Source organism: Limulus polyphemus, unplaced genomic scaffold, assembly GCF_000517525.1.
Source record: "Limulus polyphemus unplaced genomic scaffold, Limulus_polyphemus-2.1.2 Scaffold959, whole genome shotgun sequence".
NCBI lineage: Eukaryota > Metazoa > Arthropoda > Merostomata > Xiphosura > Limulidae > Limulus > Limulus polyphemus.
In genome coordinates this window covers 236,995-260,272 of record NW_013666569.1, presented here as the reverse complement: position 1 = coordinate 260,272, position 23,278 = coordinate 236,995, and the positions used below count along the sequence as shown (strand labels likewise).

Sequence of the window (23,278 nt, the reverse complement as noted above, 5' to 3'; positions counted from 1 at the left end):
GCCCACCACGGGTATCGAAACCCGGTTTCTAGCATTGTAAGTCCGCAGACATACCGCTGTGCCACTGGGAGGCCCATCAAATAGAAAAAGTATTATGTAGAATTAAAATCTAGTAACTTGTGCAATAAATCACTGTACAAGCATGTGAGTTTATTAAAAAGATTTATCAAGTGCAAAACAAATAAAAAGCACCAATGAAACAAAGGTCCAATTTTCTTAAGAGACTTTTCTGTACTTGTTTCTTTCTGGCCAAAATCATCAGTATGGATTTCCATACCCAGTATAAAACTCTGCCACTCATGACTATTGTAACACAGCAACCAAATATATCTTCTTAAAATGTTTCAACACTAATTCATCCTCTTTTATCAAGAATGTAAGTTCTTAGAACATTAAGAAGAGCACCTTTACACATAATCACCCATTGATAAAAATATATTTTATCACTATGCTTCCACAAAAACAAAAGTTTATTTATTATATACAATCACATAAATCTAAAATACAAGTTCACTCTACACATAATCACCAACCACCAAAGAAATTGTGAGATCACAGAAAATTGTTCCACACCAGTAATTTCACGAGTGATAACTGATCACATTCCACCTCACTTGAAGGAGTGCTGGTCAGCATGGAGTCAACATTGAGATTCTGGTAAAGGCCAGAAGTCATCAATTTTCTAAGACGATGTAGTACCCACATTCTTTGGGAAGATGCTGTTAAGATTAAATAAATTTACAATTCTTGAAACAAGTACAGTAAATAGAATAAGCATATTAAGCAGTATAAAATTATACCGTATTACAGTTTATTTCTGTCTAGAGGTTAACAGTAAGTGTTGAAATTATCACATATTCCATGCTAATTACTAAAGAAAGAAAAGTAATATATAAATTACGTTACAATAAACACATGCAAAGGTGTTAACTATATTCAAGAAAATTTACATATATATATATACAGTGAAACCCCAATTTTATGCACCCGGATTTAATGCAAATTTGGATATAATGTGATGGGTCATTAACTCTTTCGACACGGGCTCGTTACCATAAACTCGTTAAGTCTACTTAATATTTTAAGTGTATCTTTACAAAACCCTGATTTAGCGTGACCCTGCTTGTTTTGCGATGACATTTCATGGACTTCAACGATCTTTTTATATATATATATATATAAATTGAAAACAATAACACAAACAATACTTTCTTTTTTAAAAAATTAACTGCTTTGAAGAGTGATAAAAAAAACAATATTAAAACGTTCTGTTACAAAACTTACCTAAGTAGCTAAGCTGTGCACAGGCAGCCAAGGCTGCAGCAAGTCTAGAAACTATTTTACAGCTTGTACTGGTTTCCAGTTGAGCATCCAATAGGCACATCACAAGCTGGATTGATGGTTGTGACAAGACTGAACGGTCTGATAAAAGTTCTTTGTCTGAATTTGGAGGCATGATGGGATAGACAGTGAACCTCCAACCCCAGCCATTGACAGAACCGTCACTACAAAACTTCCAGCGAAGTTCAGAGCCAGGTACATGCAATTCTGTGGACCAGTCTGACCACTCACGACCTAACAAGAAATAAAATGTCTTCATAGTGAAAATCAAAAACAGAGAAAAAGACAAATTATTCAGTAGAGAAATAAGAAACATATGTATTTTTCTCAAAACTGTTTATTAGTATTGCGTAAAACTTTGAATTATTCTATTTCATTCAACATGAATATCACTACAAATGATACAAAAATATATAATTCAAAATCAAAACTTGAAGAAAAATTATGTTTAAAACAGCTTCTGTTAACAAAAAAATATATATTTTTATAAGCATAATCACAAGTAGGATTTCTTTCATTAACCTGTGCAAAATAAACTATTGAAAACTAAACAAATTAAGCAGCAGACTAGAAATTAAATTATTTCACATAAGCTTAAATCTGAAATAAACTGTAGTAACATGTTATTTACTTAATACTACACTTTCTTTTGTAAGAATGGGTATTTTCTTACTCCACAATAAAAAACAAAACTGAGAATAGAGCAAAATTAAAAAGGTAAGAAAATCAAGATATTTTCTTATTGAATATCCTATTGTGTTATATGAATATTTAGTTTCAATAACATGATTACAGCTACAAATAAGTTGGTTCAAGTTTTTCCTCTTTTTATCATAGTAACAAATCATGGATATGTATGGTGTTTTTAGTCTTTCACTCCCCCACATTAAATCTATATATATAGGATTTGAAGGTTATGTAGCACTGGTGCTATTAATTTATTCTTCTGAATCAGTGAATCAAATAATAGCTAGGATTTCTTATTTATTTCTTAGTACTTTAAACTGCTTGTCTGCCAAGTAATTCATAAGAATAATTTAGTAGCATTAACTCCACATATTCTTCAAATCCAACATAAATATAGGTTCACTGTGATGAGTAAAAGACCAAATAAAAATACCATACATATACACTTCACCTCTATAAGAGACTTAGTCTTGTTCTTTGTTCATGGTTACTGACGAGGGTTGGAATTCCCCAAAACCAGTATAACTCAGTGATGGGTGGTGAATTGAATAATAGAATAAGATTTATATTTCTTTTTCAACCAAGGATTAATAATGTTGATCACAATTGTCAATCTGGCAAGAAATTCAGTAAAAGCAAACAGGAAAGAGCTAAAAATGCAGGTAAAAAGATATGAGAAGATAAAAATTGTAATGTAATTTGTTCTGTTTGGACAATTTGTTTCACTTAAAAAGTCTTCAGCTTTTTGAGTTGTAGTACATATCCTGATCATTCAAACACATTTGTTTTATTTTGAAATACTTGTGTATCATTTTTTATATTTATTTTCAAAACAAAAGCATTTCATTGAATAGTGCCATAAACACACAAAGATGTACTACACAAGTTTTAAAACATAAATTAATTTTGTGTGGGTGATTAAGGGTCACCCTTTCTAATTACAATATTACATTCCATGAATATAAATAAAATAATTTTATAACTTATTACCTGATTTGACAGCCACAACTTTGCCACTCCCATCCATGATTGTCAATGGGTCATGTCTCCTTTCTGTAGAACACTGACGGTCAAATTCAACACGCAGACTTTCTGCTCCTAAAAGTGAAAATTATAATAGAAGAAAAGAATAATGTATTACAATAAGTACACGCAATTTCAAATGATATCATAAAGAAATGAATAAAAATCCTATAACCCAAGCACTTTCGAAAGGTGGACCTTTCTTCTTCAGGGTCAAACTGGGAATAGGGTTATAGAGTTTGTATTTATTTCTGTCAAGACTCCTTGAACCTATGTGTTTTTCTACCATTATAATATCATAAAAATATTCTAATAACATCTTATTGCATCTTGTTTTCATCTAGTAATTTTGAGGACTCATCCTACTAAAGACAGACCATTTCAAAACATCAAAACACAGGTAAGAGATCACAATAAGAAATTTGTACATTTTAAGTAATTTTAATAATTTTCTGGTACATAGATAAATTTCATAAATTTTCTAGAAGTATGGCATGCCAACCTGATATCTTAACATGTCCAGTGAGGGTGGTATCATCAGTGTATGGATGGCTTGATTCCTGAACTACAGGGAGAGGAACAGACAACCTTGATTCCGTATCTGAAGCCACATCTTCTAGTTCTGTCACACACAATTCCAGGAGCATTTCACTTACCTAGTATACAAGTAGCATATTAGAGCCATTTGAACACACATATATATATTCATGCAAGTAAAGTTAAAAACCTACAATTTATTCTGATACTTGTATTATTCTTCAAACACATAAGATCAATTTGGCATTTTCTATTTGAAAATTACCCAAGTCACAGATTGGGAAACAAAAAAGGATATAAATAAATGACCTACTGTTACATGTACCCAATCTTTAGTAGATATGTATGAAAATATAGTAAATTTAAATTTTATTACTAAATACTTTAAATGCTGTTTGCTAATTCTGTAGTACAGAAAGAATGTGTTAAAATGTACATAAAGATTATATATGAACACTAAGCTTTAGACAATACCTGGGGATTAGCCTTCCCTAAAGCTGTCAAAACAGATGTGATTGTTTCCTTTGCTTTGTCACCAACTCGTCCAGATACTGCAAGTTTCAACAAGTCAACCAAGACCCGAGCATCATCCGAAGATAGTTTAGATGTAAAACTATCCAAGTTTCTTTGGTTGGACTCTAATGTGTTACCCTAAAATAATAGCAATGATCATTGCACAGTGGAAAAAATATGATTTGAAGCAGTTTTAAAGTTTATTTTTCCTACTGTGATAATCAAGTTAATAAGTTCAAAAAAACTTATATCAATCCACGGGCAGGATTGTTGGGCAACGGCCCTTAAGGCATGCTTCATATGTATTTCACAGTGTCCCAAATCCATCTTACATAAACTATAATACATTACATTGAAATTATGTTTTAAATATTTTAAGCAGTAGCTGGTTCTTGGGGCTCAAGCCCTGAATCTTTCTGGTAGCTAGCAATAGCCCTGTATATGGGTTGTTTTAAACATAATAAATTATTTTATATAAGTACATCAGCAGGATACAGTGAGATTTTAAAGATATGAACTTGATGACAACACAGTTTTATCAAAATATAAGTGTCAGGCTAATCAACATTTACAAGCAAACAAGTAAAACAGAAGAAATAGCTATCCACTACCAAAGATTTTCCTCTTAAAAAAAAATATTTTTAAACTTATTTCACTTTACTTACACTCATTGTAATCTATATTTAAGCCATGAAAACAACTTTATACAATCTTGTTCCAACTGAAATATAATATAAATACACCAACTTCTGGGATGGTAATGTAGATTTTTTATCTTAGGTACAGTTGTGTATAAAGATCCTTCTTTTATTCTAATTTCAAAATCAATTAACTTTTCATTTGTGTTCTTGAAACAGTAATATACATATCATCAAACATTTTAGGTTTGGTGTAAAGTTTGAAGATATCTTTCAAACTCGGACCATAAAATGCATATAAAGAAATTTTTCACGTTAAATGAAAAACAGGAAAACAAAAACAAAAGAATGAATATTATTAGAACACCATTTTTAAGTGTCTATGTCAAATAATTATGAAAATAAATAATTTCAAAGACAATATCTATTTCAAATAATTTATTAAAGCAGATGTTAAACAAATTCAGGATTTGTTTAATGAAGTTTACACAGATGGATAGCACATTATGCAGCTTTGTGTTTAACAACAAACAAATAGTGCAGTACAAGTAAGACTACTTTTAAGTTAATGGTAACTATGAAGTTATAGCAGCTTTAAATTAAATTTAAACTTAAAACATAGTTCTTACTGATGTATAAGAATGCATTTATTTATCCTAAGATCTATCAAGATACTTCACCAAATAGCAGTTTCACACTGCTACTACCTATTCACTTGAAATCAATTTATTTAGTATGAACTAACAGAAGTTATTATGAATATTCTGGCCAGAAGGCATTGTTAGGGAGGAGTGTGGAAAGTTTTTCTTTATAGATGTTAAAATTTTCAAAAAACATTAAATTTATGACAGTACAAGAAATAAGCAAGTAATGTTTTTGTCTTTCATAAAGAAAGCATACTTTAATTTTACTTTCTTTGATAACTTTGGTTAAAATGTTTAACATATTTAGGTTTATTGTTTCTTATTATACAGATTATTTTGCATTGTTAGCTTAGTATGTGGAATTAGGACTAACTTACATTTCCTAAGCTACCCAAAAACCTCGAGACATCATTGGATTTATAGCCAAAAATATCACTAACAGTGAGGGTACCCAACTGATGAAAAATGCATTCTAATATTTATAAGTAGGAAACCTTATTTTTGCCTTTAACTGATTTTTTGAGTTTATGCTTATCTATCATCAAAAACAGTATCTTTACTTAACTATACTATTAATGGGTTGATTTTTAGTTTTTTGATCTAAGTTGGTAGCTTGCTTTAATCTGAAGTTCATATTGTGGTACTATGATTTGATTTATTACAAGCAATTGCTAGGGTTAACTGTTAGCTTAGCTGGTAGAACACTTGCCTCGTATGTGAGAGGTCTCAGGTTAAAATCCAAGCTGAAAGTATATGCAAAAAGGATTTACTGCAGAAAAACTGACACCCAACCCGTAGTTGTCTTATGACCATGAGATAAAGCCAATGACAAGCCTTTTTTGTACGAGAAGAAGAATGTGGTATTTTCAGTTGTTAAAAAGCCTCTGGAGTTAATCCTTTAATTCAGTTGATAGAGCACTCAGTTGGTGTGAGAGGTGTTGGGTTCAAACTCAAGCAAAAGAAACATTAAAAGGGGTTTATCTCATTATTAGTAACATAACAGTCTGCTGTTGACCTTAATTATGTCAATGGTATTTCAAGTTTTAACTTAACTCTAAAATTTCATCTGTACTACTGACATCACATGTGTTTGCATAGAAAACATTTTAAAATGCAAGAATATCTGCAATTAATGAATGGCCAAAAATGAAACATTTTATACACAACTGCTATAGAAAATAAAACATACCATATTGGATTAATTATAGGGTTATCTCAAACATAAAGTGACCCCCATTTTCAGAAGCCATGGGAAAGAAAAAATTGAGTGTCATAATGTTCTTTTTTTAGGTCTGCAAAATCAATATTATAACTAAACAGTCTGCAAGTGGATTAGTTGCAAGAATTAGCAATGAACATCTGGCAAGCATACATAGACAGATGCTATCTGGACATTCAGGAATGTGATAGGCTAGAGCAGGGGGAAGGGGCCTGTGGTTGGCTGTGATTATAAGGCGACTATGAATTTTAAAGCCTAATTATTAATCAAAAAACATCGTCTTATAATCGGGCCAATATGGTAATTAATTTTTCAAAGCAGTATACTTTTTTTAAACATATGCCTCAAATGGAGCACATCTAGATAGTACTAAACGATTCCAAGACTTTTTTCAACATTATCTGTGTGCAAATGCAATACACTAATGCAACATAACCAAAAGTCAGTCTGTAAACTACAGTTCTAGAATAAATATATCAGCAAACTCTTCTTCCTTTCTATTGGTTTGTCAAACTTGATAGCAAAAAATAATGATCATATGGGAATACATTTGCATAGAATTATTAATTTATCATGAAATGCATCACTAGCATAAATCCATACATCTCTTTTGAAATCTCTAAGGCACATTGCAGTGTGTATAGACATATACCTTGTTCAGCTCAACAGATTTTACTTAAACTTAATAGATGAAACAAAATGAATGTTGCAATAGGAGCTTCAAGTCACATAACATGTAAGGGGACCCCACACTGTCTGACAGTCAAAAGTGAAGTTTCTAGAAAATATATAATATTTCATTAAGTGCTGGTATCAATGAAGCAGATAAAATTTAGAACCCACAAAACCTTTGAAACAATTCATGGAAAGGTTAGATATTTTAAATGCTTACAATCAAAATATTCTTCATTTTACAGCGTAAAATGTGGAAATATATTCCAGCCATTTCACAGTAGATTAGTTTATAGTTACCTGATCTGTGGGGGTAAAAGTTGCTGCCAGTACACTGGCTGCTACAGATGATACTTTAGAAGATAAGCTGCTTGAACTTGACAAGGAAGGTAAGGAAAATGCTTCCCTCGCTGCTGGATCTTCTTCTTCTGTTAAACTTGTCACTGGTAAACTCTGTGTTTGTAATACATTAACTATATTTATATATAAAGATCATTGGTAATTACCTATAAGCTGGTTCCTTAAACATTGCTACTATACTTAGATTTACACAGGCACTTCAAAGATATGTGAGCAAACAAATAATTTTATAGTGAGATCAAGTGACAGAAATAATATTTATGAGAATCACACAGAAAATGACTTTTCAATTACACATGCACAATTTTGGAAAGTTTAACAAGTATTGTAGAACCTCTTTTGTTGATCTACTTCATGTACTATAGACAATGCAAAGTAACATCTAAAAACAGAGAAACAAAAGAAATAAACAAGGACCTTAGAAGTTCAGTAAAACACAGCTTTAATACTTCACTTACAAACTTACACAAGGTCACCCATAATTGACAGTACAAGGTTTATATAGATGGTTGAGTATATTGTAACAAAATACAAAATAATTTTGAATATGAAAAATGGCAACTCATGGTGGAACAGAATGTATCATAACTACATGTTGACAGTATTTCCTGTTTTATAGGTAATGTGATGGCACCAGAGCCAGGGTATTTAGTAAATCTGGATGATCCCACCATACCCATTGTAGTTCAAATCAAAATGTGATAATTGTGCTTGTTTGGAAATTTCAACAGCTCAAAAGCATAATGATAATAAAAATTTCTGCTTAAATTTCCCTATTAAAATCAACTTTACAAATACTTAAAAAAAGTAATTTTTTCAGACTTCAGGTTAAAAAAAAAATCATACTTTTATGCTATGTCGACTCTCAGTGTGAACGGGAGCCGATGAAGATGGAGCCACTGTTACAATACCACTTGTGGTTGAGGTCAAAGATGTTGTTTTCATAGCTGGACTAGGACTTCGATCATGTGTATTGGACTGGACCTGCACTGTAGTGATTTCTGTGTGGGGTAGTAAAGCTGAAACAACTGATTCCCTAAAAATAAAACATTAAGTTTATACTTATGACCTACTTCAACTATTGAAAAAAACAACAAGAACCTAGTGTTACTTCTACTTAATATTTTGTTGTTGTTGTTTTAATTAAACTAAGTTGTTATTAAAACAATTATAATACATGCAATGGACTCTCCTGAGAGCTTCATTCTGTGATTTCTATTACAAGCCACATTATTTGTAACTATTGTAGCTATTCAAACCATAAACAATTTATTTCAATAAAGATTATTCAGTTAGATCTTCTGATAATGTAAGTAATTGTTGAGATTAATTGGTATTTAACAAAAAGAAAAGATTACACTTTCCAGTTTATAGCAAGTTTTTGAAATATTGAAAATAATTTTCTGTTTCTAACTTTATGTTTCAAAGATAAAAGCTGAAAAAATAGAAATATATTTTTGTCATGTTTAGTAAGAAACTACAAATATATCAAATTCAATAAAGGTTTTAAGCTTACAAAATATTAGGTTGTCATTATTGTGTCCATATTAGTATAATTTCTTTATTATAATCACAAATATATGTAATTCTGTTTAATAATTCACAGATATGATAATATACAAATTATTATTAATATTCCCATCACAGAAAGGAATTAAACTCTGATAAGCAGATAGATATATGGAACAAAAAATTACAACCACAACAAATAAAATTAATGCAAAATAGCATAACTGTTCTGTCCCACCCTAACTTGTAAGAATATTAGTATTAAAGAGTAAGTATCACAAGAAACCATAAATGTGACAGATAGGCACATTATTACCTGGCATAAAGAATCTGTAATGCTTGCAGAACTTGTTGCAGAGCTTGCTGTCTTGCACTATTTGATTCTAGAGAAAGCAACACTTTTGACAGAGATGGACGAGGTAGCTTACCAGCTCCATTAACCTTCACAGCTCCAGATTTATTTCTCCCTATAGAAACAGAACCACTTGATCCAGCTACAGCTTGGGTTGCTTCTGTAGAAGACAAACATTTATTACAAAATATTCTTAGCATGGGTTAATTCTGCTGAGACATAAATTGTTTACTAAATATCCTCAGAATAGTCATAACCCCCATTTTTGTCTAATTATCAAAAAAATATTTCTATAAACACTAATATTTTCATTTTAAATTTCTTATATCCAGATTAAAGCCCCACTTATGATTCCCGATGTGTCTCTGATGAAATGCTGCTCCCTCAAGACACAGTTTTTAAGATATAATAATTTTAAACATTCTTTTTTTTATTTATAATCACCATCCAGCTATAGTTCTCCTTCACAATGAGTTTAGAAATACAATGCATTTTCTAGGCTGATGATGTGTTTTTAATGACAGTCCCTTGATTTTTCCCTCTCTTTATATGGTAAACACTTGTGGATCATGAAGTTCACACAAAACTGTCATTTTTATCAATATCCTTATTATAAAACTAAATAAGATAAAATACAAAATTGTTTGTAACAAATAACACCTCTCAACGTTGTACTAAAACATTATTAACATATAATATATGGCTCAACTTATTTTCAGACTAACTATCATTATGGTGCAAGAAATGATAATAGAAAAGAAGGAACATTTAGGTTCAGCTTTGTAAACCTTATTGTGTACACTGGGCAGGGTTTCTGTAGTATAAAAACAAAAATGTCTGATGCAAAGAGAAGTTAATACAGTGATATTCAGTTGCTAAATCACACATACATACCATAGTGGCAGAACCGCACTACATCCAGAACAGGTATCCTCTTCACCTGGATCTTAATTCATCTACTGTGGGTGGAACTTTACATGATTTATCATCAACATTGGCCATTCCCCAACCAGATAGTTAAGGTTCCACTGCTCAGGATTGGAACTATTGGGTCATGGTCCCTATATCCCACATTAATGGCTAGGGCAATTGGACCACTATCTATATATGTATATATGAATAAGTGGATCCCAACCTGTAGTCATATAGTGATGTGTTCCGAGCTACCAGAATCATGACAAGAAGGTAAACAACACTGACGTGGACATATCTTCTCTTCAAGCTGAAGAAGTCTGAAAGGCAACATCCCAGGCTCAGAATGATGGGATCATGTACGTCTTACTCAACCTGAGGAAACAGAATTCATCCAGTCTGGAATTATGAACACTCATTCTCACTCCCCAACTGTATGGGCAAGGTAAATTTCACTTGCCCTCGGAATTATGGGAATAACGTGGAACAAACTATGCTCAACCAAGGACCCAGGATGGGATCACCCTGCATTCAGAAGTACAAGGAGACAATGGACCTCCTTGATGAACAATGTACTGAACCAATATTGTTAAAAAAAGAGGGGCCACACTCAATCCAACCAGATAGCAAAGTGTCAAACTTGAATCGGTATTACAAATAGGCTCCAGTGTAGGCTGCTGCCTCTCCTACTGAGATCTGGGGAAAAACATCCATGGACCCAGGTAGGAGGACCCCCAACTTTGCCCTCTTCTCCAAGAGTGGAGGAATTCACTCTAACACTCTGGAAGAAAAGCCTCTGTCCATCACCCCAGTGACTAGAACCAGGTGTGGTAAGGACATCCTAAATCCACTAGTAGAATATGGGGTTTAATGTGCACTGGGGAGTCCTGAGGAACAATGCTCTGGAAACAGTGCAATAGGTGAACAAAGTTTCCTAAATTTTTAAAAGCAAACTGACCCTGTTTCATTCAGTCCAATGATCAGCAGGAATGAGCATAATCCCCTTATGCTTTACTCATGATAGTTCATGAGTGGTGGTACATCATAGAACAGTAATACCACCCGGCCAGCCTCAATGTAGTCTAATGAAACACCTAATTTCTACAGAGCCTGTTTCAACCTGTATAAAGAATATTGAATTAGTGGTTGCTAGTGCAAAATTGGTTTGATAAAAGCATACCTTCCTGGGCAACACTCACCACATAGCCAGATCCTGTGCAAACAAGGTAAGGGACTCTGAAAGGTAGCAATGAAAATACTCACCCATCTGTATAATCAAGCAAAAGTAGTTAAGATAGCTACATGGGGTAATCGAAAAACCCTCAGATGAAGATACTGCCAGATCATGCAAGTAATGTGAGATAAAAGTATTGGGGAAAGTCCACATACCAACCCGCATAATGTCCTCCAGTGGGCAATTCAACAGGGCTGCTAAGGACATAGAAATGTGATGAATCTGATTAGAAGTGACTCGCCTTCAAAGAGTGCCCAGAATAAGTGATATGGATCAATTTCGTACCCACCTTGTCAACGTACCCGACGATAAATCATGGGAAATTCAATGATCCCAATGAATAAACAGTCATTGTCTAGAATCTCTGAAGGCAGTACTGCGGGCAACAAAACCTCCCAGGACAACAAAACCTCAAGACCCTCCCAGGACATAACAAATGATTGAAACCTGATTGGTCATAAAGGTGAGAAATAGTGATCAGATGAATCAGTGAAAAGAATTTATTCCCTTCCCTGTCTGACAGTAACTTAGGGAAGAAGAACTGGTTTGACAATGATAGAGCGCCCTGTGCACAATCAGTGCAAAACACTTAGACCAGCAATGTCTGTATGTCAGCAGCAATGAAAAATAAATCTTCAGGGATAGTTAATATATAGCACATGAGGCTAAGGTCACAACAAATGTTGAGAAAGTGCATGTAATGCAACCTTAAATTCCAGTTAGGTAATGGAATGGTCATTTGGGATAAAGAACCCAAAGTGATTTGAAGAAACTGGAGACCACTGGGGACTCAAAGAATTTTTGTCACGAGTATTGAACGATAGTTGATAAGGCCACCTTGTAGGCGATTGTGGAAAATGCAAAACCTTAGCCAAAGAGCCAGGTCGAAAAAGGAGTTATGGTTAGCACTTCTGATCGAAATGGGTTCAACCTCGTCTCTATATGCCATTGCCGATATATATGCCATTTTCATTGATAAATATCCATCACAGGACTAAGCAAAGACTGAGACAGATACATGGCAACCAAAGAAATAAAACTCCAATGCCATGTGAAGGACTGCAATAACCTTCATGCTTGAAGCTTGAGCTTCTGGATAGCCAGGTGTAGCTTGTCAGATCAAGGCTGCCTCTACAGAGATGGCCAAAGAGGAAGTATAAGAGGTGGGCACTGCTGAAGGTACCATAGAAGCAGAAACAAGTGAGTAGCTGCCAATCCAATGCTATCAACAGGACCTGACAATGGGTTGGAACAAATCATATTTAGTACCTTGGGTAACACAAATTGGAGTGAAGGCCTAGAGTTGTAATCCCATCCCATCCTGATAGAATGCATCCATTGCCAAAGCCTGAGGGTGAGATACTGGAGACCAACTTGCCAGTAGTTGGGTGTTCCAAAGAGTGGCCAACTTGCCAATGATCAGTATTTCAAAATGAGAGTCAATCCAACAGAAATTCTCTCGATGTAGCATCTGTTCTGTTGGGAAAATTAGTTTGGTTCGAGACAACTGATTTGCTACCACAGTCATCACCTGTGGAACATGGCAAGGTTGTAGGGTGACATGATAGGAGTGGTACCAGGAAAGAAAATCTAAGGTTCAATAACAAGGAGCCCTGGATCAAGTGCCCTCTTGATGAAAATGCAAGATGCCACCATGGTACTGTTGTAGTGAAGCCTGTCCCTGGAATTCCTGACTGTTGAGATATGCACCCCATCCCTGAAGAGAGGAATTCGTGAAGAGATGGATCTCTGGATGAGGTTGTGGCAGGGGAACCCGTATCTTAGTATTGTCCCAATCTAACAACCCCTCAAGATCAAAGAGTGATCCTGAATAAGGAAACTGGGGAATACAGTGAATTGATGTTTATGATCATTGGTCGCATAAAAACCACTGAAAGGATCTCTTGTGCATTTGTCCCAAAGGCATGAGGGATTTAAGTGATGCTCACATTCTCAAAAGAGAAAGAACCATCCATGCAGTAGGAGAAAGAGAGGTGAATAAGAGTTGGGCTTCCTGTTCCATTGCGTGGACCTGGATGGAAGTCAGCTAAGCCTAACTGTGATGAAAAACTACCCAGACCGACAAATATTGAGTTGAAGTATGAATAGATGTCAGCTCTGAGAATGAAGCCTGTCTTGGCTGTTTCTTAAAGCAGAATCCAGGTGCAACATCCTGATAATTGACGAGATGATGTCAACAGTAACCAGTCATCCATGAAATGGTGTGTGCACAGGGCTAGGGAATGGAGATGATGTGAAAATGCAGAACCAATGTAATGCCAATGCTAGTCCAAAGGTAAAAACTCTAAACTACAGTACCTGACTTTTGTGTGCCAAAAAGCCACCACTATGGCAATGTGCAGGTAGGAGCCAACTACAAACTTGAACATCCACAATCCTAGTAAAAGATGCCAACTCAGAGTGAAGAACGAGTCACTTTTGAACCTTGGAGAATCTAGGAATTGATATAGACAAGAAAAATCAATGACTGGACACCAACCTACTTTCTTCTTGGACCCAATAAACCGGCGAAAATAAAACCCCAGAAGAACTGGCACAACTATCTCTCTACCCCTAGATCAACCAAACTCTGATAGCCCTAGAACTAAGTTCCAAAATCCAAGGATCTGCGGGAGATGGAAACCCCCCAGAAGAACTGGCACAACTATCTCTCTACCCCTAGACCAACCAAACTCTGATAGCCCTAGAACTAAGTTCCAAAATCTAAGGATCTGTGGGAGATAGAAACCCTTAGGGTTGGGTGGATAATGGTGATGAAGATGTGTACTGAATGACTGTTCCTGACTCAAGGACCTATAGTGTCCATGGATCCATGGTTAAGGTTTACCACACATCCAGAAATTCTCAAAGCCGAGCCCTCACAGACCCTGAAGGCATACAATAATCACCGACACCGCTGGTGACTTTACGTCCAAGCAGTGGAACTCTTGGATAGGAACAGAATTTATTCTGGGTACCAATGGACTGAGGGGCTGATGTTGGGAGTTGGGACCCTCAAATAGAGGCATAAATATAACTCCTGTAGGAGCCGATGAAAGTTGAGACACCAACAACAACAGAGAAGAATGTAGAAGCCAACAATCGAATCAATGTGCATGCTAGCAATGGTTCCAGCTTGTGATCCTGAATCTTCCAACAAAGTTTAGTTTTAGGAAAATAACACATTGGACTTTAGAGTTGCAAGTCCATAGAGTTACTACTGTCTCACGAGGGGGCACTGATTTATTCAGGTTAACTACAAAGTCTGCTCTAGATGTATTCTTTGAGAGTCAGAATATGCTTCCACCTGGTGGTGGTAGGCTAAATCGCATAGTTCTGACAACCATAACTGATCAGTAAATCTCCCCGCATGAACCACAATGTCAGTGAATGGAGGGAAAACTATATATTCACTCCCATACTTTCAGTAATCAAGTACTATGCAGGCTCAAAAGGAATTGGGGAAAGACTAAAAACATCACACACTTGATGGACCAACTGAAGAAAAGAAGGTGCAGGAAAAAGTGAATCTAAATTCTCTCCAGAATGTCCAGGATCACCCTCAATTGTGGCTTCAGAGGCCCCAGAGTAACACCACCAAACCAAATATATGTCTCCATCTCACTACAGTAAGATCACTGACAGTCTTAACTGAGGATGACCCGTTAGTGAATGCTTTGTTGAGAAAAAGTGATAACATTATTTGAATGAGGTGCTTATATACAGTACCAGGATAGAGAGCGCATTGATGTAGATGGAGAGTGTTACAAGACAAATATCAATGAAGGCAATTAAGTAGGGTATAAAAGCCTAGAGTGAGTGAGAAAAAATCAGACAAATGCTTAGAATGGCAAAGGAAGAAACCCTGGAGACGAGTAATAGCTATATTGTGAGAGGAGGTATGTTTAAGAATAACCATTAATAGTTGATATACTATATCCTGAATGTCCTTTAAAATTGTAACAGACTTTTTTCCAAACAAGTTGTGTTATAACCCATTGTATCTCTTTCAAACTGTATAGATACTGTACAGATTCTTTTTCTAAATTTAGAAACTTTATATAAAATATCATAAACAAATCATTCTAAGTGAGAAAACCACTATATCTGCCTACTCATATATCATATATTAAACTTGTTTTTATAGGTAATTAATGCAATGAAATGTAATAATTCACCATCAAGACCACCATACAAGCTAGGAGCCTCCCCCAAAATGTAAATTTATATTTTGCCTCAACATGCAATAATTAAGATTATTACAAATCATACTTTATAATTATAAAACAATCCATACACAATAATTACTTAGGATAATTCTCAGGATGAGTAGTATTGGATAGACTGTAGGTAACTGTCTAGAGAAGCAATGGAGAGGAGTTGCAAATAATGTTGTAATTTGCCAAGGTCACTGTACAGTTACAATATCACCTCCCTAGTTGAGCAAGTCTGTTGAGAGTAGGCAATGAGAGAGCAAGGGAGGAGTGTTCAGTTTCCCTCCCTATACAATAGAAATCCAATGTTTTTTCCAGGAAGCATGTATAATGAAAATATTCTTAATATTGTGTTAACTAAACGTTTCTGTAAAATAAGCTACTGAGCTCAACAAACTACAAGTTTTTTGTTTTGTTTTTTTTTCAGGAAAGGTACACAGTAAAAACATATTTTTTTAAAATTTTTTGTAAAAATTTGTAAAAAGTGCAATATAGCTAAAGAAACAATTAACAGCAATAACTTAAAAAGGATCAAAACACTGAGCTTAAGAAAAACATAGCTGACGGAAGGCACCATATTTTCAGTGCTCAACACCTGAAAAGAAAAGCAAAAAATGATAGATTTGGAAAAACCAGTGATAAGATCAGTAATACAACTTCCTGTTATGCTACCTCAGAAATTGAAGACACTAGACCGTCTCATGACAAAGATAATTCTAAAGATGAAAAGTAGACAGAAAGCAAAAATACCCGTGTATTTAATTTGGATGATCTAGTGATTGGCCAAAATTTACTTAGAAGTGCAACAGTTCTTGGAAAAAATGCATGCATTTGACTTTCCTAAAATTTAATACAGAACAAAATTCACAACAAGCTATTATACACAATGACTCATTAATGTAGAAATATGAAGACAATTGGTTCAATATCTAGAAGCCATATGAAGTTCTTCACATCAAAAATACAAATTTCCTGAAGCTTGCCATATATTTGGGCATATTTGATCACACTAAGAAATATCATTCTAGAAGAATTAATACATAAGAAATCTATAAGCACTATCTAGGAATAGACATCCAATGAGACCCAAACCCATGTACTGATTGCCACTAAAAATGCCAAGTATTAATCTGTTGTGCTTGAATGCACTCCAGATACACATCATACAAAACAAATCAGAGTGAACACTTTTCTTATCCCTGCTACTAAGCAAGCATTTCCTTGGATTTTCACCATGAAAAGACACTAGTATGACTGCAGTGGTTGTAATAAAACTTGAGAAAATAGCATTGCCCCTGCAAGATTTATGATACCAAGAGTATGGCAATGGATTCAAGATGTAAAAAACAAGTTTCCAAAAACGAATTAGAGACTTAAACACAAGAGTTCTTTTTGCACAGTATAATGTATACTCTCTGGATCTTGTATTGTACAATGCAGCAAACTGTTATTCCAAGGTGGTGAAGTTCTTGGACTCATTATGGGGATGTACTGCTAAATGTGTTTTCCAGTTAAACATAAAACCAATAAGTGATGCATGATGGAATTGTAAAATTGATTCTATCTGTGCACTCTGATATTAGATGAGAGAGAAGTTTCTGGAGTTCTAGTCTCCATTTCAGAAGACCTGGTAGCCAGTGGAAAAAACTCTTGTTCCAAGAAATTGCTGCCAACTCTAATAACTATATATATATATATATATATGAATTTGATGCACAAATGAAAGTGACATTATATAGGAGGCAGATTGAAAACTTGCTCAGAGAGGCAAAATACTTAGCATTGGGCCTGACAATATATATATTTAAAATTAAGCACAGTAGTACTTAATTGTAGAGATCATGATGATACAAAATAGCAGCCATAAAAATTGCCCATTTAAAACCACCTTTAAAATGTCTGAATATTAACAATGACTATTTCACAGTATTGGTTGAACAAAACTAAAGCTTTTAAAATTCAAAGAACAGCTAAAATGGTATAGAAAAAATATATCATTTGAAAACCATGTTTCACCACTGTTAAAGTGGCATCATCAGGTACTCAATACAATTGTACACAACAATTAAATATACTCAATTGGTGACATCACAAACATAATCTTGAGCTTAGCACATGTATAAACCTACTCTTTGTGTTATATTTATATTCCTTTATTAAAATGGCTTATTTTGTATTAAGCTTTTTATGATTTTTTGTTTTATTTAAATATAAGTAGAAATAAAATAGGTTAAGAAATCACACTGGATGTATCTGTAACATGATGATGCACACAGCTATAGAACTCACATAGTAGTGATTTCTAAAGTTTCCTGCTTCACCAATTTTGTTGAAATTTAGATGAAAAAAATTAATTGCACTTTGTAAGAGCAAATTCCAAGTCATTTACTGCCCTTTAAACTAGTTCCTCCATTATGAATCATGTTTTCTGATGGCCATGATTATGCACTATTACTCAACACCATAATTTTACACACACACACACACAAATATATATATAATTTTTGTTGGGTGCCCCTAAATCCGAGGTCCCAGGCTCCAGCCACTATGTTAATCCTGCCGTGTACACAAATACACCATAAACTGATCACAAATTAACTGTACAAAATTGAAAAGTAAACAATAACCTAGAACCCATTTTAGCACTACACATAAAATAATAAAATAGAAGTGTATGTAAAATCACACTCATAATGCTTTTTGATTGCTGCTACAAAATCTTAAGAGAATTTCCACTTTTTTAATAAAAAGAGCTCTTAAAAAGCAGTAACACACTATTCAATCTTTAAAACTACACAGTAACATAAAAAATTCTGCTAAAGCAAGAAAAATACTATATATTTTTCCTGAAAACAAAAGCAAGTTTTTCGAAATAAAGAGCTAATAGCTTTTATATTTTACTTGAAACAACTATTTATCAAACATAAAAATAACACTGTCATAAAGTCTTTCTAATATGTGGCTCACATATACAATGATTCCAATTTTTATTTGTATGTTTGTATTTTTAACTGCCAAAGACTAAAGACAAATTTTAAACAACTACTTAGGTAATTTTTTATGTAACAAATATTAGAAATAAAATACTACAGTGCTACTTATACTGAAGAAAACTATTTCTTACTGAGACAAGAAGATCCTAATGCATCCTTAGCCACTGGAAACAGTACAGGTTCATGAACTCGTGCTACATGCACTTCAGAGGTTGTCCAGGCTATACTATGAGAAGATCCACAAGCAACTCTTGATACTTTTATTCCTTCTAAGCCATGAACTAATGCTGGCTTACGATTTACTGCAGTAGTCCCATTCCCTTGCTGTCCATGGTCATTATCACCCCAGGCATATACCTAAATAATCAGCAATTAAATGACAAGTGTTAACTCTGCTTCATGTATTTAATGATCTTTAGACTGTGATCTTGAATAAGAACCATAAAAATAAAATTATTTTTTTTAATGGTTGATAAATATAGTACATTAAATCATAAATAACCTGTAATTTCATGTGGAAGACTTGTTCCATATTTCTAGTAATTATGTTAATTTGAAGCATTTGGCAGTATAATTTCTATTTTCAAAATTAAGTTGATATTCCTTAAGCAGGAAGAATAATATAATGTTTATAATGTCTGGAAACTTGTATCTTCAAAAAGGATATCCTTACTACAATCACACAATATTCATCAGAGTTCTTATCTCCTGTTACTATCTAACAATGCCTAGAAAGTATATTTCATTTGTTTGAAAATAACAACAACTATGAATCTTTAGAAGTAAAAATTTTCCCTGTGATCCAAAACAAAAATAGTTAAGTATTCAATTATTATCATTTAAAAAAATATCAAAAACAAACACTAAACATGCAGCTTAATGCTATTTTTTCAGATGTTTTGATAATGTTGTTTGGTGTTTTATGGCGCAAAGCAACGAGGCTATCTGTGCCAAACAACCAGTAAAAACAGTGAAAGTAAATTAAAGTAAAATATAAAAATACAGTGAGTTAAAACTAATATACGTCGATAAAAGATTTATAAGCAATTAAAAAGACCTATACTGCATAAAAAATTAAAAATACAATCTAATCGGACAGTGTGACCATTACCAATGACACTGTCCAACGTCAGAGGTAAACTCTTAGAAAATATGTGTTTAAAATAATGCCGCCGCTCACGATCGTAACGACGATTTATAAGCAATTAAAAGACCTATAGTGCATAAAAAATTAAAAATACAATCTAATCGGACAGTGTGACCATTACCAATGACACTGTCCAACGTCAGAGGTAAACTCTTAGAAAATATGTGTTTAAAATAATGCCGCCGCTCACGATCGTAACGACGGAAGGACAGTAAAATGTGGGCTATTGTGACTTGAGTGTCACAATGGTTACACATCGGTCAATACCTGATAAAAGAAAACGATGGGTTAAAAACTGTGACCAATGCGTAGCCTTGCCAGGACTATTTCCCTCCTTCCGATTCTTATGGAAGCAAGACGGCCAAAAACCAACAGTAGACTTGATCTGGAAAAGCTTGTTATGACATTGCTCACCCCAAGTCGACTGCCAACTGGCGTGAAGCCGTGCCTTAAAAACAGGACCGCAGTCCATGTATGGGACAGGCATGGCCGTGATGGCACCCAAGCAGACGGACTTAGTTGCGGTGTCAGCAAGCTCGTTCCCGTGAATACCAATGTGGCCAGGGATCCAGAAAAATTGGATGGAAACAGAAGATAGAGAAAAGTGGGCCAATCGGTGTTGAATATCGACGAGAACAAGGTGAGAACTAACATTAAGTGATCTAGGGCCAGTAGAGCTAAGAGAATCAGTGTAAATAGTACAATTATTGTTCTGCATAGCTTCTACATGATCCAGGCCAAGAGAAATAGCATACAACTCAGCAGTGAACACAGAAACTGTAGAGGGGATCCTGCGAGCAACTACCGAAGCCACAGCACACCAGGGCAGAACCTACCAAGTCACCCGATTTCGAACCATCCGTGTAAATAGGAAGAGAAGAATGGCTCGAAAGATGCTCAGCAAAAAAAAATTATACTTCCAATCGGGAGTATCTGCCTTCTTCAGATGACTCAGAGAAAGGTCACAGGAAGGGATGGTAATAAGCCAAGATGGAATGGGCTAATCATTGGGGACAGCAATGTCATCCAATGCCAGACCCAATTCTGCCAGTTGCACCTGGATACGAAGGCCAAAGGAAGGAATAGCAGACCGTCTGTTCTGAAAGAGCATGGCACATCGTGGGAGAAAGACACGATCCCAGGTGGGATGCCGTGGTAAGGATCGAAGCTTGGCAGCATATTATAAAGAAAGTTGCAAATGACGGAGGTGAAGAGGAGGTTCGTGGGACTCAGTGTACAAACTCTGGACTGGAGAAGTGCGGAAATACCCAGTACAGAGCCGAAGCCCCAGATGGTGAATGGGGTCCAGCATCTTCAAGGCCGAGGTCCTGGCAGAACCATAGACCAAAGACCCATAGTCCAGTTTGGATCGAATCAGTGCACGATAGATCCTGAGCATAGAACATCAATCCGCACCCCAAGAGGTGGAAGAGAGGACACGGAGGATGTTCAACGACCTTGCACACTTGACACGTAGCTGCTTGATGTGCAGAATGAAGCTAAGCTTACAGTCAAAGATAAGCCCCAAGAATTTTGCCTCAGGGACCACATGAATAACTACATTGCTGAGACAGAGCTCAGGATCGAGGTGGAGACCCCGTTGGCGGCAAAAATGCATGCAAATGGTTTTGGAAAAAGAAAATTTAAAACTGTTTGCAGTGGTCCATGTCAACAACCGATTGAGGGCAGTCTGAAGCTGCTGCTCAATAAACCTCATGTTCGACGACTGACACAAAATGTGGAAGTCGTTGACATAAAGCCCATTTGCAACCATCAGAGGAAGATTATTAGTGATAGCATTAATTTTAACACTAAAAAGTGTGACACTCAAGACACAGCCCTGAGGGACTCCAAGTTCCTGTGGAATGGAACGGGAAAGAGTTGAACCCACACGGACTTGGAATCACCTGTTCAGTAAAACGTTTTGAATAAAAATGGGTAGATGGCCCCGCAACCCATAGGAGTGGAGGTCCTGCAAAATTCCATATCTCCATGTGGTGCTATAAGCCTTCTCGAGATCAAAGAACACAGAAACAAGGTGTTTTCTCTTGAGAAAGGCTTCCCTGATCGACGTTTCAAGTCAACTCAGATGGTCCATGGTGGAGCACTGTCGACGGAACCCACACTGGGTGGGAGAGAAGAGTGTGTTTGATTCAAGGAACCAAACAAGACCAGCATTAACCATCCTCTCTAGGACCTTACAAAGATAATTAGTCAAAGCAATGGGACAATAATTTGAAGGAATCTTGGGATCCTTCCCAGGATCAGAGAAAGGGAGAACAATGACAATAGCCTGATGCCAAGAATCAATAAAAATGTGCTCCTGCCAAATCCGGTTAAAAATAACCAGGAGAATAGCAAGAGAGGCAGGTGAGAGATGGCGCAACATCTCATAATGAACATCATAAGGTCCGACCGATGTATTACCAGACTGATGAAGAGCAAGTCTGAATTCCACCGGTGTAAAGGGGCGATTATAATCATAGAGACGATCAGACTGAAAGGAAAGAGGTGATCGCTCTGCCCGAGATTGAGATTTGATGGCCAAGAAGGCAGGGGAAGAAACAGAAGTGCTAGAAGCACGAGAAAAGCTGTGGCCAAGAGCATCAGCAACTTCCTGGCCATTGGAGAGCAAGAAGGAAAGGGGATGGGAAGCATACCTCCCAGAAACTTTCTGAATCTTGTTCCATACAGTTTTGGAACTGGTGGTAGAAAAGATGCTAGTAGTGAATTTAATCCAAGATTCCTTTTGGCACTGACGTCGACCCTGCCGAGCATGGGCACGGGCCCGCTGATAAACAATGCGGTTAGAAAGAGAGGGATATCGTCGGAAGGTATCCAAGGCCCGTTTTTGAGCCTTCTGTGCCCTCTGGCAGGCAGGACTCCACCATAGACGAGGATACCGTGGAAAACGTGTCGAGGTCTTAGGAATAAAACGAGCTGCCGCCTGGACAATATAGTCAGTTACTGCAACCACACAGTCGTCTATTGATAGCAGGATCAAGTTCAGAGAGAGAGGTGAAAGATGGCCAGTTAGCCTGGTCCAACTTCCATCGTGGCACTCGGGTCGGATGACATCGACTATGGCCAACCTCTCTCATAATGATAGGTAAATGATCACTGCCCCGTGGGTCACAGTCAACCATCCAAGAAAAGCGAGTGAAAAGTGAAGGGGAGCCAATCGAGAGATCAATGGCAGTAAAAGACTGACTAGGTGCATGAAAATAAGTATATGTTCCAGTATTGAAGAGAGAAAGGTTGTGATCCGAGAGCATATGCTCAA

General features: G+C 35.6%; 1 protein-coding gene across 4 annotated transcripts in view; it reads right to left on the bottom strand.

Moving 5' to 3' along the window:
- Nucleotides 1–23,278, bottom strand: part of LOC106461435 (E3 ubiquitin-protein ligase HERC2-like) — a 295,564-nt gene that overhangs the window by 39,907 nt on the left and 232,379 nt on the right. For all 4 annotated transcript variants that reach the window (XM_022388408.1, XM_013921254.2, XM_022388410.1 and 1 more), the window contains exons 57-65: nucleotides 18,980–19,205; nucleotides 9,460–9,655; nucleotides 8,481–8,670; nucleotides 7,575–7,727; nucleotides 4,063–4,239; nucleotides 3,554–3,707; nucleotides 3,019–3,126; nucleotides 1,285–1,575; nucleotides 574–719 (exon numbers count right to left, since the gene is read on the bottom strand). In XM_022388408.1, the coding sequence (XP_022244116.1) occupies nucleotides 574–719; nucleotides 1,285–1,575; nucleotides 3,019–3,126; nucleotides 3,554–3,707; nucleotides 4,063–4,239; nucleotides 7,575–7,727; nucleotides 8,481–8,670; nucleotides 9,460–9,655; nucleotides 18,980–19,205 (1,641 nt within the window). The remainder of the gene's footprint in view (nucleotides 1–573; nucleotides 720–1,284; nucleotides 1,576–3,018; nucleotides 3,127–3,553; nucleotides 3,708–4,062; nucleotides 4,240–7,574; nucleotides 7,728–8,480; nucleotides 8,671–9,459; nucleotides 9,656–18,979; nucleotides 19,206–23,278) is intronic.